Genomic DNA, 20,145 nt, shown 5'->3' on the forward strand with positions numbered 1-20,145 from the left:
TTATTCTTTCAAAGATCCATTTTTTTTGTTTCATTAATCTCCTGAATGGTTCTTTTGTTCTCAATTATATTTAATTCTGATCTAATTTTGGTTATTTCTTTTCTTCTGCTGGGTTTGGAATTGGATTACTCTTATTTTTCTAGTTCCTTGAGGTAATTCATTAGTTGTAGATGTGTGCTATTTCTGTGTTTTGGGTGTGGGTATTTAATGTGATAAATTAAATTTTCCCTGAGACAGCTAAATAGTTACTAGGGCACTGCCCTACAGTGTGCCTTCATCCTGGCTTTCACACTAGATTCCAAGATTATGTCAGCACCATAGCTTATTCCCCTTCCTTGTATGAATGTGGCCTGCATTCCAGCCAGGAAGGCATTTGTTTTTTTCTTCTACAGTTAATTAGGCTGGGTCATAATACCCCATGTTCCCTCCCTGGGTTAGAAGTGAGGACCAATTCCTGTCCCTATAGTGTCTCACAAAGTCTAAAAGAAGGTAGTTTATTCCTATCTTGAGTAATGATTTAGAGATGGGGGCTAATGGCAAGACTCTCCTGTATGAGACAACTCAGAGAAATATTTTTTTCTCAGTCTTGCAGTTCTACTGCTTTGTGACTCTAGGCTATTGTTCTCATTTGCATGGTTACAGTGGGGCCATCTCCATGCTATTATTTCAGCCCATAGGTAGGGGAAGAAATGAGGGGCAAGGAATTCTCTTTTATGCAATAGTGTATAATTTGCACACATCTGCTAACATCAGCATTGCCACATCTAGCTTCAAGTGAATCTGAGAAATGCATATGATCAGGCTGCTAGGTTCTCAGGTATTAAAAAGTAGAGATGCCTGGTTCTAAAAACAAAATATGGAAAATGGATAATGAGGGACAATTTTTAGTCTACATGTGGGGTAAGCTGTAGGAGCTTTCCTTAAACAGGAGGAGAAATACACCATTTATTGTAACTATAGAAAGGAAAGAGAAATTTGATGTAGTTGTTGGTTTGGCAGAAAACATTAATATAATAAAGGCAACAAAATAATAGGAACATAATACAGTTCCTGTCACACAATACAAACTGAATAAAGAATGACTATTGATGATGATGATAATAATAATAGCAATATTACTAATGATGTGATGACAATTAACATTTACATCATGTAATTTCTTATTATGTAACTGGTTCTAAAGGTTGGGATCTTTGATAATACATGGATAAATATTAAAATGTCTCTTCTGTGAGATAAAAAAATTTCTCTCATTTATCTACATTTCTATTAGGAAATTCTCACTTTTCTTCCACCTTCTGTTCCTTTTTCAGCTAGGAAAAGATTATGGCCCTGTGTTCACTGTGTATTTTGGGATGAAGCCCACCGTGGTTTTGTATGGATACAAAGCTGTGAAGGAAGCCCTGATTGATCGGGGAGAAGAATTTTCTGACAGAGGAAGTTTTCCAGTGTTAGAAAAAATTACCCAAGGATTAGGTATGCTTGTCTTTGGAGAATGTGTGTGGGTTTGTAAGTTGCAAAGACTCCAAATAGTCCAGGAAATTCAGATATCATAAACACTTAGAGACCTTTACAGGATACACTTTTCATTATTCCAATATAAGACTGTGAATCTCTTTACTATAAAGGATCATTAATCCATTCTTAACATATATGACAGTTTGGGGCGGTGCCTGTGGCTCAAAAGGGTAGGGTGCTGACCCCATATGCCTAAGGTGATGGGTTCAAATCCAGCCCCAGGCCAAAACAAAAACATATATATGTGTCATATATATCACATATATGTCATATGTATCATTATATATGCCAGTGATATAATATCCCCATGCAACATTAACTTTAGTAAAAGCAAACCATCTAACCACTAAGACACCTTTGTTTTAAATTCTTCCCAGGTAAAATGGTTAGAAAGAGACAATGAGCAAAGAGAGAAGAGAGAAATGACTAAATTATCCTATTCACCAAACACGTTACTTCCTGGACTGAGTCATGGATTCCCCAGACAGTATTTTAGGAAGTATGCATGGAACTAACATAAGTTTGAAATATGTCCAGCCTCACCTTCAAATTTGTATTCTGAAAAAGCATAGAAAATGCTGGAACCCAAAAGGATACAAAGCACAAAGCAAAGTATGCCCTGAAAAGATGATCATGGAGAAACACATAATGAGCATGGATTGCATTTGAAATAAGAAAAAGCATTTTTTATTAATACTTGAACTATTTTTCACTTGTTTTTGGAGCTGGCCTTAAATTGTCTAGAACTCTGGCAGATAACTTTATGACAGAGAGAAAGAAAACATGAATGGAGTCATTTCTGTATTGTTCTCTAAGAGACTTTCTGGGCAAGGTTCCTATGAACTCACTTTTCTCCTGGTCTGTTCTTGACTCTGAAAGTCTATTGTTGTGGTTCCTTGGTGCTAAAACTATGTTGTGGGTAGTTTAACAAATAGGGAGGGATGTTAAAATGAGAAGAGTTATCAGCCAATGAGTGTATCCCTGGTCTGAGAAACAGGTTGTTACCCTATTCCTTGCAAAGCAGAATTACTCTCACCTTCTCTTGAGAATTGACTCTTCTTGTTGTTTCTCCAAAAATTCATTCTCATTCAGAAAAGCCAGCTGTGAAAATTTAATGTATGAGTTGAGCTCACCATGATTCACTGCTGTGTGACCATAGTGCCAGCATTTTGCCTGCAGGATTTTCCACAGCCTTGTCAGTAAAATGGAGACAAAACAGTCTACAGAGTTATTCTGGGATTTAAGCATTTGTTGGGTGAAGAAGAGTTTAGTGATGCATAAAGTCAAAAACCCTCACAGTAGGGCAGTGCCTGTGGCTCAAAAGAGTAGGGCGCTGGCCGCATATACCAGAGGTGGCAGGTTCAAACCCAGCCCTGGCCAAAAACTGCAAAAACAAAACAAAACAAAACAAAAAGCAACCTGACAGTAAAATTCTAGGTTGGGTTAAGGGAGGAAGCAAGTAAGGAGAGGGCTCCATGGAAATTCCTGAAGTTGACACCACCATGTTTGTCTCCCTGCTAAAGGGTCAGTATCATTTCTGGAGATAAGTAATCTCAGGTAGAATTAAGACAATGAAGGACAGTGTATCTCACGCTATCTATCTATCTATCTATCTATCTATCTATCTATCTATCTATCAATCATTGCTGTCTCTCTATCTCATCATCATCATCATCTATTTTTTGTCCTGGATAGGCATTGTTTTCAGCAATGGAAAAAAGTGGAAGCACACCCGGTGTTTCTCCCTCATGGTTTTGCGGAATATGGGGATGGGGAAGAAAACTATTGAAGACCGAATTCAAGAGGAAGCCTTGTATCTGGTGGAACTGTTAAGAAAAACCAATGGTGTGTATTTCTTTGTATTATTAACAGTAATAGTTTGAGTAAAATAAATGCTACTACAAATAGACTAAAAAATGATATGACAACTCAGGTACAACAGGATTTTACTGTTTGCTCACATGGCAGTAATAAGAGAGGTGGTTGGCATAACTGCCTTTTCAGACCCTGGGTTAACAGCAGCTTTGATATCTTCAGTATCTGGCTTTCACTGTCACTCTGGGTTCATCTCTTTGTGTGGTAGTTGGAGGAGGAAAGGAACAAGGAAAAGGACAAATAGTGTTCAGGTTAGGATAAGAGGTGGCACATACAACTTCCCTTGTATGCCATGAGCTGTGACTTAGTACAGGGTCACAACCTATGGCAAAAGGAGGTGGAAAATGTGGTTCCCTCTGTAAACAGGAAGATGTGGAGAACATGGGTTCAGGTAGGCAGCCATGGCCTCAGTAACTTGAAAAATAAAGTTACTTTTTCTAGTAACTACTTGAGAAACAATGCAGGGGCTGCCAAATTCTTCCAGTGGAGGAGGGCTGGAATTTGGCTCCCGTGGAGGAATGTGCATGTGAAGGCGCTAGGGCAGCTCTGATCTGTGCCATTCAGAGACATGTGAGTGCACAGGCAGGACAGGGAGAAGGGATGGGGAGACCGGCGGAGACCAAGCAGGGAGGTGGTAACATTAGGATCATAAGATGTATGTGTCTTTACAACCTCTATATTTAAAGGCTCTTAGAGAACTTATTATCTTACACTATATTCTCTATGCTGAATTGATAGTGTATTTTTAAACCAATGTTATAGTATTGTCTAGATAGGCTGTTTCCTTTTTTAATTTTTGCTGCTATTTCTATAAAAATAGAATAATTGCAAATATTTGCATGATCTGGTTTTGTTCTTTAGAATAAATTTCTGGAACTGGAGTTATAGTGTTAGTGAACATTATTTGGGCTTTTGATACATAATTCCCAGGAATGAGGGAAGAGAGATCTGATATTAAATGGGTAAGAACATGAGGCATATGATATGCTGTGTATATTTTTCTGTAAACTTATTTTTAAGTATAATGTATTGAAAGAGTATTTTCATGTGTTTAACTTTTAAATGGTTTTCAAGAATGTTATTAACGGAATAGCACAGAAGTAGTCCATTATTTTGGGCATACTGTAGTGTATTTAACTAATCCCCTATTTCAGCCAGATAGATTTTTTTCTAGTTTTGTTGCTATTAACATAAAAAAGCACAATCCATATCAATTTTTAAAAATCTCTGACTACTTTCATAGAATTTAGGAAACAGAGTTAGTGAATCAATGAATGGGTTTTAATATGTATTACCTTGGAACTCATTTTGTGCACTTAGTTTATATTTCAAGCAGAATTTATTGGCTCACTGTTTCCCATAGTTGATCCCAGCTTGCTGCCCTGCGCCTGGACTCTGCTTGATTCCACCTAGTCATGGGCACCTCATATTCTTGGGAAAGCCCATTACATCACTGTGGAGTTTTTCCCACAGGTTGAACAGAAAGAGTTTTTTGGTACCTTCTCCTTTTTGGTCCCAGCTGGCCTTTTCCTTCTGGAGTTACAGGGCTGTGGTTGTCACCAGATAGAAACTTAGAGTGATCGTTCTTTCCCAAATCTGGTTTGGGTGTTGAGTTTAATGATGCCACACACATGCACTCCAAGAGATTTGGTAGTTTTATGACTTACATAATGCTGTTTTCTGTGGAGAGCAGAGTAACTCCCAAGCACATCCAACAAGGGCCTGAGACAGCAGGGAATGGGCCCTGGCATAAGGTTTCTGTGCTGGTCAGGGAAGGGGCTGGCTGAGGATTCCCGCGTGCAGACCAGGGTTTGTGTGGCTCAGACTTCCTGCTTATGCAGGAAGAGGTAGGGTGAGGATTCAACACTTAATAGCAGTCAGACATCAAAAAGTAGCCATACTCTTCTTTAGATACAGGAAGCTTATATCTAAAATTATATTTATTAATCAGATGAATATAACTCTAATGTGTCCCTTCATTCTTCTCTTCTATATAAGCACACTCATTTTTATCAGCTGTGTTTATAAACTACAATTTCAAGTTTTCTAAGTCCCTTGATTTTCTTATTGGGTTGCTTATTTCCTGTGGGCATGATGAGGAAGAGGAAGTATCCACACTAAGAGCTGAATTCCACACATTCAATGGTACACACACACACATATCCATTTATTTATTTTTAGAGACAAGGTCTCACTATGCTTTCCAAACTAGTCTCCAACTTCTGGACTTATGGGACCATCTCATCTTAGCATCCTGGGTAACTAGGACTACATGTGCTCATCACCATACCAGGCACCAGAGATATTTGTAAATAAACTTTTTAAATTGCATTACTTCTGGCATATTGAAAAATATTCAGAAACTGATGCAAATAGACTACTTGGAGGAAAGTTAAGAAACGGGACTGGATTAGGCAGTTTTGTTTGTTAAATACAATCTATTTTATTTTAGGCATGATAAAGTTTATTTTAATGACATGTCCAGATAATTATTTTCTTAAGCAAATCTTAGAAGCCAACTAATTCCAATTATTTTAAATTGTCAATTTAAGATTTCTATAAAACTGTGCACTAACTTCTCCCTTGTATTGTTTTTAGCATCTCCCTGTGATCCCACTTCCATTCTGTCCTGTGTTCCCTGCAATGTGATCTGCTTTGTCATTTTCCAGACTCGTTTTGACCATAGTGATCAGAAATTTCAAAACTTTATTAAATATTTTCATGAAAACTGTGAAATTCTAAGCACCCCTTGGATACAGGTAAGGTCAAAGTTCTGTTTAAATGGGTAATGCTTGTCTAGCTAGTCTATTGCTCATGCCTGTCTTCTTCCTCTGCCCTCTTTAAATGTGGCCAAAGTAGTATTTATCAAACTATCACTTATAACCCATTAGTGAGTTACCAAATCAATATAATGTGTTGAAATGAAATTTAAATGTGAAATAACATTGAAAGAAAAATATAACTGAGAGCATTTCATTTATAGTCATGTATTATTTGGAGAAAACTTTTTTCTGATTTTGATATCTATAGGTACCAAGGTCAGTACTATGAATGTGCCTCTGACTTCACTGTCTGAAAATGTTAGCAATCTAGGTTGTACAATCATTAACAACTGAAATTCTGTATGGATCATAAAGTCATGGTGTGCCCCACCTGAGGACCTTAGAGAGCAAAAAGTCCAAGCTCTCATTTTCTGGAAAAGAAAACTGTGACCCAGATCTATTAATCATATTTTCCAAAGTAGCTTAGCCAACACAATGGATGAACAAGGTCTGGAATCTAGAAGTTCTGATCCTGTAACTAGTTTGATGCAAGCTACTAGTCTGAATACATTGCTTTGGTGCCTATCAAGGGTATTAAGTCATTAAGTCACTGTCCAAAGCTGAGTAAGGGGGCTCTAGGACCAGCAAAGGCCAGATGAGTCAGGCAAGCATGCACATTTCTGAAGTGGAACATGCATAAATTATAAAAAAATGTTAAGAGATTTTGGCAGGTGCTTAATCTTTCTGATGTGCTGCTTTATTACAACCGAAGAGTATGAGCCTTTATAAGTTTCTAGATGATTCCCTTGAGAAATATGTGTAGGCTAGTAATATTGGGTTCCAGTTCTGATATCACTAGTTTGGTGTCTTAGAACTGTTGAATAACTAGTCTTTCTGAACCTCCAGATGTTCTCATATGTTCTCATGTGGAGAGAGATAATAACAGTAGTTCAGCTCCTGACTTTCTTCAGAGAGTTGTGGTTAGGAAATGAATGCAAATGGCTTTGAAGTTGCTTTGTCACCTGTGCTTCCTATAACTCTGGCTACTTTCTCAGTTCTCTTCAAATTGCAAGTATGTGCTAGTGCAGGGAGCATGTCTCTTTCCTCTTTTCCTACTCAGTATAGAGCAACGTGTCTAACACATAAGAGCCTGCACATGTTTGCTAAGTGAATTAATGAAGGATTCTTTCTTCTTTCAGCTATACAATGCTTTCCCTCTATTACATTATCTCCCAGGATGTCATAAAGATTTCTTTAAAAACTTTGCTCACCAGAAAGAGTTTATTTTGGGGAAAATAAAAGAGCATCAAGAAACTCTGGACATTAATAACCCCCGGGACTTTATTGATTACTTCCTGATTAAAATGGAGAAGGTATAATGTGCCCCTAATTTGTTCTTTCATCTTTGCAGGTGATGTGATTCATAAATTTGCTTTGTTTTTCCTTGTGAAACTGGGATATTTCACTAGGAAATTCTCTTTCCTATGGATTTTCCATTGCTTGTACAACCTATGGCTTGTGCATACCATATTTATGATATTTCTAAATTCTCACTGAAAAAAGGGTTTAGATCCTTTTTTATTTGCCATGTGAAAGCTGGTTCTTTGTTTTGGGACAGATCAACACATACCCACACACACACCTACACATACATACATATACATTTGATATTGATGATAGCCATGGTACATAAAATAAGTTCCATGAGGACATGTATCAAATGAAGGAATACAGGCAATGATAAGAATTCAGAAAGTTTTATCTTTAGAAAAATCTAAATGAGGTAGGTTTTGAGGACTCTCTGTCTTAGATTAATGGGGAAAACAAAATAAATCCAGGGAATGAGAAGTATAGTAATCAAGTGTTTAGAGTTTTCAAAGAAGTTATCTTATTGTTGTAATGACTGATGGGGTTGGGAACAGAGAGGCAGTTTGTCATTAACTTCACCTTCATGCTCTAATGTCTGGCTAATTTGTCTGATACTGATGTTATAAGGCATAATTTTCTGTTACCTGAAAATATTTTTATTTATCAAGTTATTGTAACATATCATTGCCAGGAAAAGCATAATAAAGAGTCTGAATTTACCATGGAGAACTTGGTCATTACGATATTGGATCTGTTTGGTGCAGGAACAGACACAATGAGCACCACAATGAGATACGGCCTCTTGCTCCTGCTTAAGCACCCTGAGATCGCAGGTATGATCATAGAAGATGAGCAGGGTGAAGTCCAGGTAGATGCTGGCAGTCAGCACTGATAGCCTTCCCACCCTTTACTTGCCTAGATAATTACAGGAAAATTTCTCACCATTAGTAAATTTTCTAATCATTAGATAGATTCAGTCCAAATTAGGTCATAGTACAAAAAAAGAATGAAATGGTTAAACAACAGTGATTTTAAGGGTGGAGGTCACTATCTCTCTGCTCAATTGCAATACCCTTGATTTTGATTGGGGGAAGAACTAGCCTTTCTCATTTTCTGCAAAGATACTACTTCAGATGTCTTCCTGGTCCAGATAAGTGTATTTTGGCTAAAAGTTACTTCTACCCAACACATTTCCAGCATGGGGATTCACTCAATGAAGTTACAATCTTTCTCTATCAAAAAAGACTCACCTTTCAGTAAAAGAGTTATATCCATAAAAAATTCTTTTTTAATATGCCCTTTTCCATAAGTAACTTTTCCTCACAAACATACATTATATTTCAAATGGAACTTTTCCATTTTTTTCTATGTCTTTTTAATTGAATCCTCATCTAAAAGGGCGTTTCCTTCACTACTATTTCATGTTTTATGATTTGGTGCATTTTATATTATGAAACTTGATTTAACCTCATTATCTCCATGACATTAGCATAACATTTTCCCATTATAAATAAGAGATGATTTCTGAGAGGCTCAATTTAGAGCCATAGTTTAAAAATTCCTTTTCAAGTACAAGTTGTGAGAGAGGCTGCTTCTGTGTTTCTTTCATGTGACACAGACTCTCTCAGCCAAGTAACTTCTCTAAGTCTTACAGGACTTATGTTGATTATGACTAGAAGTAGTATATGGCATTTTTTTTCTCCAAACTTTTAAATCTTGTGCATATAGCAGATTCTTTTGTGCTGTATTTCCCTGTCATTTCCATTTGGATTTTTTCTTAAGACATGTCCATTTCCTTTTTTCCTTAGCATTTTCATTCTTTACTGTACCCTTTTACCAAGCATTCAAATTGTATTAGCCGTTCCTTATTCCTTTTTCCCCACCACTTTCCTCTAGATAACACACCAAACTCTTACTTGAGAGTTTGTGAAATTCTTACCTTTGTCTTCCTTATAGCTATCAAACCACAGATTTGTCACCTGCTTCATTACAAAGACACTCCCTTCCCTTCCCTCTCTCCCTCTTTCTTTCTTTTCTTTTCTTGCTTTCTCTCTCCTTCCTTCCTTCCTTCCCTTCCTTCCCTTCCTTCCATTCCTTCTCTGCCTTCCCTTCCTTCTTTCATTCTTTCATCTTTCCTCATTTTGTTGCCCTGGATAGAGTGTCCTGGTGTCGTAGCTCCTCAAACTCCTGGATTCAAAAGATCCTTCTACCTCAGCCTTCTGAATAGCTGGGACTACAGGCATTCCCAAGGATGCCAGCCAGTTTTTCTAGGTTTTTTTTTTCTTTTTTTAGTAAAGATAGGTTCTTTCTCTTGCTGAGGCTGGTCCTGAATTTCTGAGCTCAAGCGATCCACCAACCTCAGCCTCCCAGAATGCTAGTATTACAGGCATGAGCCACTGTACCTGGCCCCCAAAGACACTTTCTTTAGGTAAATAGACAAATGTCATTTGACCAAATTACCAGCATGGCATTACTACCTTGAAAACTGGGTTATACACTCTAATAGCAGTGGCTTTGAATTCTGACACTGTTTCTAAGTAAGTAGCTGTGTGATCTCAGACTCAGGGTCACCTTGCCATATCCTTGTTTCTTTATGTATTTTAGTGGGGATAGACTATATTACCCTTGATATCTTTAAGAAACACATAGACTAGAAACAGATAGACTTGTTTCTTATCTATTTTAATATGAGATAGACTATATCACCCTTGGTATCTTTAAGAAACACATTTACTTCTCTGGACTTGTTTCTTTGTAAAATACAAAAAATAATCCCTAACAAATAGAACTATTGTGAGGAATTATAAAGTAATATGAGCACTGCAGCATGTCTGTCATGTATTACATTCTAGATAAACATCAACTTCTCTGTGATGGCTCATCTAAGTGTTCTATTTATTAAACATTTACTGCACTAAGAATTCTCACACTCTTGAAACTTAAACATTAGAAATAAAAATTGTCATACATAGACCGGTTAAATTACCTGGTCTTTAGCAAATCTTCAAGATCCCAGATCCCTGAAGTTGTCAGGCAAAAGTACACAGGATAGAAAATCAGAGCATAGAAATGAATCTCATGGCTCAATTGTGACTTTTATATGCATACATTTAAGTCTGGAATGAAGTTTCAGTTTGCCCAGGGAAGTGAAACTCTGTTTCTTTTTTTCCATTATGGAGTTAGTGACATAAAATTTCCCCATCTCCCCATTTATAACCATAATGTGACAATGACTAAGGTGTTACACAAAAAGTACTTCAAGTCTTTTCCATTTAACATAATTTCTGATTCCTGACTTGCCAGCTAAAGTCCAGAAAGAGATTCACCATGTGATTGGCAGACATCGGAGCCCTTGCATGCAGGACAGGAGCTGCATGCCCTACACGGATGCCGTGGTGCATGAGATCCAGAGATACATTGACCTTATCCCCACCATCTTGCCACATGCGGTGACCCAGGACATGCAGTTTAGAGAGTTCTTAATTCCAAAGGTGAGAATGTTTTCTATGCTCCGCCTTTGGACTCTCAGGCCATCAATTATTATAGCATTAGAACTTTAGTTTGCCTAGCCTTCTTTGGTGTGGCACAATTATAACTTGGGCACCTCGCCCTCTAGCTGTGTGCCTCTTTCCTTCTAGTTTGTTGTTACAATTTTCTAAATATAATTAGAAAATTAGGTTTAGAATTTCACAGGATTTTTAGTCCACTGACAGGTACATATTCCATCTCTCCATCAGCACAATCTGCTGTCCACTTTCCTGCTTTATAGTCTAAGTTTCATTACTCTTACCGATTAACCAATATCCTTACCAATACCTCTACCTCTTTCCATACTATTTCATCTCTTTGTAAAAAGTTCAGTACAAAAGTCGCCTTCCTCCCTGTCTGACTTTGGACTACTGATCCCTGATGGAAAAGAACTTGCAGTCCAGCAGGTTGATGTTAGGTTCATCAACCCCAGGTGTGTTGGTATAATTTTCACCAATGTCAAAGGTACTTTCAATTGTAACCAACAATCTTGTTTTATAACCAACTCAACTTGCCTTTCCATGCTCCACAATGACTCTTTGAACCTTGAACTCCCCTCAAACTTTCAACTTGCCATTACCTTCTTTTTCTGAGGTGACCTGCCCTTCTGCCTGACAGAGAAAAATTAGAGCCATTAGAATGAAACACCCTTGTTAGATTTACACACTTAGCTATATCTACAGTCTTTGAATTTGCTCTGATATCTGTTGTTCTTTTTATTTGATGGAAGTCTTTCTATTTGTCACATAAATCCTCTCTCTCTCTCACTTTTTAAAAAGATTGATATAAGAGTACAAACAGTTAGTTTACACTCTTTACATTTGTTACATACAGTCCAAGTTATAGTTCAGCCCTTCACCCAGGAGGTGTGCCATACACCCTTACATTATGCCCATTAGGTGGCAGCACAGAAAACCTCCCTTCTCTTCACCTCTCCTCCATCACTACTTTACCCTCCTCCCCATTTGGATGTAGTTGTGTTTTTCTGTCATGTGGAAGGGTAGTTGTTCATTTACTTGTTTCATATTAATATTGTGCTCTCTCTCACTTTTTATAGGATATTCCTGTAAAAGTCATTTTTCTTTCCAATTTTCATCTCCCTCTTCCTCCTGCATCCATTTTATCAGCACTTGAAGATGCTCAATATTCTCTCTTTTACAAATTTGTTATTGAGGGGGGAGGAAGAAGATGGTGACTGAGTAACAGCTTCCTTACAACTGGATATGATGAGACTGGGGAGGGAAGACTTCAGGCATCTCTGGCTGGTGGGATCTTCCCAGAAACATCCCTTTGGGGACACAGGGAGTCAGTGAGAGACTTCTGGACCCCATGAGGAGGACAAAAGCAGTGGAGAACTGGCAAGTGGTTGTGTGTATTTGGTCTAATCCCTCTGGCAGCTGTAAGTATGGGAGCAGTGAGATTGCAAACTAGAAGGCCTTACCTGTGAGCTGCTTTGTTTTTCTTGGACTTGGCACTCAGTTGAACTTGGGAGAACTTGGGTGAGAGTGTGGAGGGCTTTAAGCATTGTGTAGGGTCCCAGACTGCACCGCTGAGCCAGATGGAGCTAATAGTGTTCCACTGTGGGTCATGGGGTGCCATTGTGGGAAAACTGCCCTGGCAAGCTCCATCCTCAGGGTTGCAGAGCAGGATTGGGTGGGAGACCGTGGGCAAGTAATATAGTGACTGAGCAGCCTAAAGGTGGGGACTGAGATGCCTTATAGCCTTGGCCCTCAGGGGTGAGGCTATAAAGTGAAACCAGTTTTGGCACACTGGGTAAGCAGGCAGCCACTTTAGGAGTGATCCCAGTGACAAATGCTTTCCTGGGAAACCTTCTGCTTAGCCAAGGTTAACAGTTTCAAGTGCCTTTTAAGTGGGCTGAGGAGAGATTTAGGCTCTCCACTCTGTGGGGTATGAGAAATCAGCAGAGGCTTCTAGACTCCATCTCATATAGCTGTATCAGCATTGTGAATAACATCTCATATCCCAGAAGATCATCTGTTACAGCAAGATATATATATATATATATATATATATATGCTGCTTTGTTTTTGGTTTTGTTTTTCTTTTCTTTTCTTTTTTTTTTAAATTTCAACATTTTTCCTCTGGATTTTCTATCTTCTTTCTTTGCTTTCTTTCTTAATTTTTCTAGTTTAAATATAATTTTCCATTGTTGCCTTCTTTAACAGTTAGGACTTCATTTGTGCTAGTGTTCGTACCCCTATTATTTGGTTTAACCCCCCCCCCAATTTTATACTGTAAAATTTTCTGTTTGATTGTTTTGGTTTGATTTATAGCATTTTTGCCTTTCCTCTCCACTTGGTGGAAGTGGAGTACTGTGTCTGAACAGGCTGGCAAAGAGCTGCTGACCTCAAGAGAACCACCCAACCGGGCACCCTGAGAGATTGAGGGTTTTTAAGGTTGGGTCAAAGAACACTACTGTATACCTATATTGCTCCTGTCTCTCTCTTTCTTTGCCTCTCTTCTTTTGTCAGTAGTCCCTTTTACTCACTCCCTCTCCTTTCTCTTTTTTCTTTTCTTTTTAAAATATTTTTCCCCTTCTTGCTCTTCAATCTTCTCATCCTTCTGGTCCTGTACCAAAAGGACTCATTGAAATCCTAGGCCAGAGGCATGGTAACTTAACGAGCAAGAGGAAGTGAAAGGAAAACTAGGGCAATGAAACAGATAAAAGAAAACACTCAAAGGAAGAATCAGCAGAAAAATCCTGGCAACATGAAAAAACAGTCCAGAGCATCCCCCACAAGGGACTGTGAGGTAGCTACTGTAGGATTCCACCTATAAAGAAATGTTAGAAAGGACAGAAAGAGAATTTAGAATACAGATGATGAAGACAATGAAGAAAATGATGGAAGCAATGAAGAAAACTGCTGATAAAGTGGAAAATAACCAAAAGGAAATCCAAACCCAGAATCAAATAAGAGATGAACAATATGAAGAATATAGAAAGGATAGAGCAGAGTTGAAGGAACTGAAGCAGTCAATTAGGGAACTTAAAAATGCAATAGAAAGTATCAAGAACAGATAAGACCATGCAGAAGAAATAATCTCAGAGGTAGAAGACAAAGCTCTTGAGATAACTCAGATAGTTGAAGAGGCAGAAAAGAAGAGAGAGAAAGCAGAATGTTCACTGACAGAATTATGTGACTTTATGAAGCATTCAAACACATGAGTTATAGGTATCCCAGAAGGGGAAGAAGAATGTCCCAGGGGAATGGAAGCCATACTAGAGAATATTATAAATGAAAATTTCCCAAATGTGATAAAAGATTCTGACATATACCTTTCAGAGGGATATCGGACCCCAGGTCACCTCAACTCTAACAGAGCTTCTCCAAGACACATGGTAATGAACCTGTCCAAAGTCAAGACAAAAGATAAGATTCTTTAAGCTGCGAGGAGTAAGCACCAGTTGGCCTACAGGGTCAAATCCATCAGGGTGACTGCAGACTTCTCTAATGAAACTTTATAAGCAAGAAGACACTGGTCATCTACCTTTATCTACTTAAACAGAACAGTTTCCAGCCCAGAATTCTATATCCTGTTAAGCTAACTTTTAAAATAGACAAAAAAAATCAAATCATTTACTGATATGTAAACATTGAGAAAATTTGTCACAACAAGACCAGCTCTACAGGAAATACTTCAACCTGTTCTACACACTGAACATCACAATGGACCACCAGCAAGAAGGCAGTCAGAAATTAAAGGGCAGAACCTAACTTCCACAATGATGCAAAAGATAAAACTAAGTAATGGACTTCCACAAGATAGAATGAATAGAACATTACCACACTTATTGATTATCTCATGTTAATGGCTTGAATCCCCACTGAAGAGGCATAAATTGGTTGATGGGATTAAAAAACACAAGCCATCCATTTGCTGTCTGCAGGAAACACACCTAGCTTCAAAAGACATTAAAACTCCTAGTTAAGGGTTAGAAAACAATTTTTTAGGCAAACAGAATTCAGAAGAAAAGAGAGATTGCAATCTTATTTTCTGATACATGTGGATTTAAAGCAACTAAAGTCAAAAAGGACAAAGACGATCACTTTATATTAGTCAAGGGAAAAATACAACAAGAGGACATTTTAATTCTAAATATTTATGCACCCAATTTAAATGCTCCTAAATTCTTGAAACAGACCTTACTCATTCTGAGCAAAATGATATCCTATAACACCACAATAACAGGGGACTTTAACACCCCTCTCTCAGAGCTGGATAGATCCACTAAACAGAAATTAAACAAAGATATAAGGGACTTAAATGAGACCCTAGAACAACTGTGCTTGATAGACACATATAGAACACTCCATCCCAAAGATAAAGAATATACATTCTTCTCCTTGGCCTATGGCACATTCTCCAAAATTGATTATATCCTAGGACACAAAACAAACCACAACAGAATCAAAATGACTGAAATTTTACCTTGCATCTTCTCAGAACACAAGGCATTAAAGTGGAACTCAACTCCAATAAAAACATTGAACCCCAAACAAAGGCGTGGAAATTAAACAGCCTTCTGTTGAATGACAGTTGGGTGCAGGAAGAAATAAAAGAGGAAATCATTAACTTCCTTGAGCACAACAATAAGGAAGACATAAGCTACCAAAACCTCTGGAATGCTGCAAAAGCGGTTCCGAGAGGAAAATTTATTGCTTTAAATGCCTACATTTGAAAACCAGAAAGAGAGCACATCAACAAACTCAGAAGCCACTTTATGGAATTGGAAAAAGAAGAATAATCTAAGCTTAAACCAGCATAAGAAAAGAAGCTTCCAAAATTAAATCAGAGATCAATGAAATTGAAAACAAAAAAAAAATCATTCAGAAAATTAATGAAATAAGGAGTTGGTTTTTTAAAAAAAATATATAAAATAGATAAACTTTTGGCCAGATTAACTAGAAATAGAAAAGTAAAATCTCTAGTAACCTCAATTAGAAATGATAAAGAGGAAATAGCAACTGATGCCACAGAGATACAAGAGATCATCTCTAAATACTACCAGAAACTCTATGCCCAGAAACTTGACAATGTGAAGGAAATGGATCAATATTTGGAATCACACCCTCTCTTTAAACTTAGTGAGAAAGAAATAGAGCTCCTGAACAGACCAATTTAAAGCACTGAGATCAAAGAAACAATAAAAAATCTTCCAGCAAAATAATGCCCTGGTCCACATGGCTTCACGCTAGAATTTCATCAAACCATCAAAGAAGAGCTCATTCCCATACTTCAGAAATTATTCCAAAATATTGAGGAGGGAAGCTTCCCCAACATGCTCTACAAAGCAACATCACCCTGATACCAAAACCAGGAAAAGATCCAACTAAAAAGGAGAATTACAGACCAATTTCACTAGTGAATTGATGCAAAAATTCTCAATAGAATTCTAGCCAATAGATTACAGCTTATCATCAAAAAAGTCATACATCATGATCACATAGTTTTCATCCCAGGGATGCCAGGCTGGTTTCACATATGTAAGTCCATAAATGTTATCCACCATATTAAAAGAAGCAAAAACAAAGACCATATGATGCTCTCAATAGACGCAGAAAACACATTCAATAAAATCAAGCATCCTTTTCTAATTAGCACACTGAAGAGTATAGGCATAGGTGGCACATTTCTTAAACTGATTGGAGCTACCTATGACAAACCCACAGCTAATATTTTACTGAATGGAGTAAAACTGAAAGCTTTTCCTCTTAGAACTGGAACCAGACAAGATTGTCCTCTGTCGCCCTACTATTCAACATAGTGCTAGAAGTTCTAGCCAATACAATTAGACAAGACAAGAAAATAAAGGGCATCAAAATGGGAGCAGAGGTGGTCAAACTTTCCCTTTTTGCTGATGACATGATTTTATATTTAGAGAACTCTAAAGACTCAACCACAAGATTCTTGGAAATCATCAAAAAATATAGTAATTTCTCAGGATATAAAATCTACATCCACAAGTCAGTTGCCTTTGTGTACACTAATGACAGCCAAGATGAGAGGTTAATTAAGGACTCAACTTCTTTCACCATAGTGCCAAAGAAAATGAAATACTTAGGGATATAACTAACAAAGGAGGTGAAGGACCTCTATGAAGAAAATTGTGAAACCCTAAGAAAGGAAATAACAGAGGATATTAACAAACAGAAGAACATACCATGCTCATGACTGGGTAGAATCAACATTGTTAAAATATCTATACTTCCCAAAGCAATCTACAGATTCAATGCCATCCCTATTAAAATACCAACACATACTTTCAAGACTTGGAAAAAATGATTCTGCATTTTGTATGGAACCAGAAAAAAACCCATATAGCTAAGGCAGTTCTTAGTAATAAAAACAAAGCCAGGGGCATCAAAATACCAGATTTTAAACTGTACTACAAAGCCATAGTGGTCAAGACAGCATGGTACTGGCACAAAAATAGAGACAGACATTTGGAATTGAATAGAAAACCAGGAAATGAAACTAACATCTTACAACCACCTAATCCTCGATAAACCAAACAAGAACATACATTGGGGGAAAGACTCCCCATTCAATAAATGGTGCTGAGAGAACTGCATATCCACATGTAAAAGGATGAAACTGGATCCACACCATTCTCCACTCACAAAAATTGATTCAAGATGGATAAAGGACTAAAACTTAAGGCATGAAACAATAAAAATCCTCAAAGAAAGCATAGGAAAAACACTGGAAGATATCAGCCTGGGGAAAGACTTCATGAAGAAGACTGCCATGGCAATTGCAACAACAAAAACAAAAATAAACAATGGGACTTAATTAAACTGAAAAGCTTCTGTACAGCTAAGGAGACAACAACCAAAGCAAATAAACAACCTATACAATGGGAAAGGATATTTGCACATTTTGAAACAGACAAAAACTTGATAACTAGGATCTATAGAGAACTCAAATTAATCCACATGAAAAAAGCCGACAATACCACATATCAATAGGCAAAAGACATGAATAGAACCTTTTCTAAAGAAGACAGATGGGGGGATTCTGGGAAGATGGCCGACTGGTAGCAACCCTGGTCAGAGGCTCCTGAGCAAAGGAAGAAAAACTGGTTGGAATCAGAATCTATAAAGCCAAAGATGGGGAGCTGAGCCCAGAAAGAAGTTCGGCAAGCTGTAAATCCAAGGAGGAGCATTTAAGAACACATAATACAGATACAAAGTGGGCCCCAGAACTGCTTGCTAGAGCTGCACATCTCCCGTGGCCAGCAGGTGGCCACAGAAGAGTCCCCTGCTTTGGGCAGGCACAGAACTACTTGCTAGAGCCACGTGTGCCCCACAGGCAGTGGCAGAGGAGTCCCCCACTTGAGGCAGACCCAGAACTGCTTGCTAGAGTCACACACCTTATGGGCAGCAGAGGAGATCCTTGCCCCAGGCTCCTGCTCTGGGCAGGCCCAAAACTGCTTGCTAGTGCTGCGGGCATCCCGCGGGCAGTGGCAGAGGAGTCCTCCATTCTGGGCAGACCCAAAACAGCTTGCTAGAGACACGCACACCCCAAGGGGGCCAGCAGAGGAGTTCCCCGCTCCAGGCACCCATGCTGAGTGGGCCCAGAACTGCTTGCTAGAGCCATGCACACCCTGCAGGCAGCGGTGGAGGAGTCTACTGCTCTGGGCAGGCCCAGAACTGTTTGCTAGAGCCACATACGTCCTGTGGGCGGAGGCGGAGAGTGCCACACGTTATCAGCGGGCGACAGTGAAGAAGTCCTCTGCCCCCCCGCCCCCCAGCTACTGGAGTGGGGCTGAATTAGGACTGATCTGGTTGCTCGCATGCCCTGTGCTACCACTGCCATTCCCCACTCCCTGGCTGCTCCAGTGGGGCTGAACTAGGACTGATCTAGCTGCTACAGTTCCCCTGTTCCACCAGTTGCCCCAGTGGGACCGAACAAAGACTCATCTGGCTGCTCTTGGTCTCCTGCTCCCCTAGTCGCCCTGGCAGGCTGAAAGAGGTCTAATCTGGCTACACACACTCCCATGTAGCTACTGCTGTTCCACTGTACCATGGTCGCCCAGCACCCGAGAACTGGGAGAAGACAACAGACATGCTCTGCCTGTCTCTCTGGGCAACCAGAAGAAGCCACCAACTGAATGGTTCTGATAAGGTCTCCAAACAAGGTAAACTCAACATGGGGCAGAATCAGCAGAAAAACTCCAGAAACTTGAATAACCAGAGTAGATCAACTCCCCAAAGGAAAAATTGGGCAGATGCAATTGAAGACCCCATCCATAAATAGATGGCTAAGATGTCAGAAATCGAGTTCAGAATTTAGATAGCAAATGAGATTGAGAGAATGAAAGAAAGGAGGGAATTAGAATTTCAAGAAATTATTCAAAAGATATGTCAAGAAATTATTCAAAAGATGTCTCAAGAATTCAACAATTTCAAAGATAAAATGACCAAAGAATTTGAAACACTGAGACAAAAGGTTGCAGCCCTCAAGGATCTGAAAGATATAGTGGAATCCCTCCATAATAGAGTGAAATAGGCAGAAGAAAGGATCTCTGACATTGAAGACAAAACTTTTGAAGAAGCCCAGGACTGCAAAGATCAAAAGAAAGGGAGAGCAAAAACAGACCTTTCTCTCAGAAAGCTCTCAGATAATTCGAAGAAAACTAATGTTCGCCTTATAGGAATCCCTGAAGGCAATGAAGTTGCTTCACAAAACATAGAGGCTCTTCTTCATGAAATTATGAAAGAGAACTTTCCAGACATGCCAAGAGATTCTGAAATTCAGATAGCATATGGTTTCAGAACCCCAGCCCAACTCAACCTGAACAGGACATCCCCCAGGCACATCATAATTAACTTCACTAAAGTTTATATGTAAGAGAAAATTCTGAAAGCAGCCAGATGTAAGAAAACCGTAACCTACAAGGAGAAGAGTATTAGGATGACTGCAGATCTCTCAGCTGAAACCTTTCAGGCTAGAAGAGGATGGTCATCGACTTTTAATCTCCTCAAACAAAATAACTTCCAACCCAGGATCCTGTATCCAGCTAAACTGAGTTTCATCTATGATGGAGAAATTAAATACTTTAATGACA

The 20,145-nt window shown here is 38.6% G+C and overlaps 1 protein-coding gene across 2 annotated transcripts in view; it reads left to right on the plus strand.

Moving 5' to 3' along the window:
* The window catches only part of LOC100941342 (cytochrome P450 2C21-like), a 47,533-nt gene that overhangs the window by 6,221 nt on the left and 21,167 nt on the right, over positions 1–20,145 (plus strand). For both annotated transcript variants that reach the window (XM_023511714.1, XM_003787317.3), the window contains exons 2-7: positions 1,314–1,476; positions 3,214–3,363; positions 5,992–6,152; positions 7,355–7,528; positions 8,215–8,356; positions 10,827–11,014. In XM_023511714.1, the coding sequence (XP_023367482.1) occupies positions 1,314–1,476; positions 3,214–3,363; positions 5,992–6,152; positions 7,355–7,528; positions 8,215–8,356; positions 10,827–11,014 (978 nt within the window). The remainder of the gene's footprint in view (positions 1–1,313; positions 1,477–3,213; positions 3,364–5,991; positions 6,153–7,354; positions 7,529–8,214; positions 8,357–10,826; positions 11,015–20,145) is intronic.

This window comes from Otolemur garnettii, unplaced genomic scaffold (genome assembly GCF_000181295.1).
Source record: "Otolemur garnettii isolate 467f Iridium unplaced genomic scaffold, OtoGar3 scaffold00021, whole genome shotgun sequence".
NCBI classification, from domain to species: domain Eukaryota; kingdom Metazoa; phylum Chordata; class Mammalia; order Primates; family Galagidae; genus Otolemur; species Otolemur garnettii.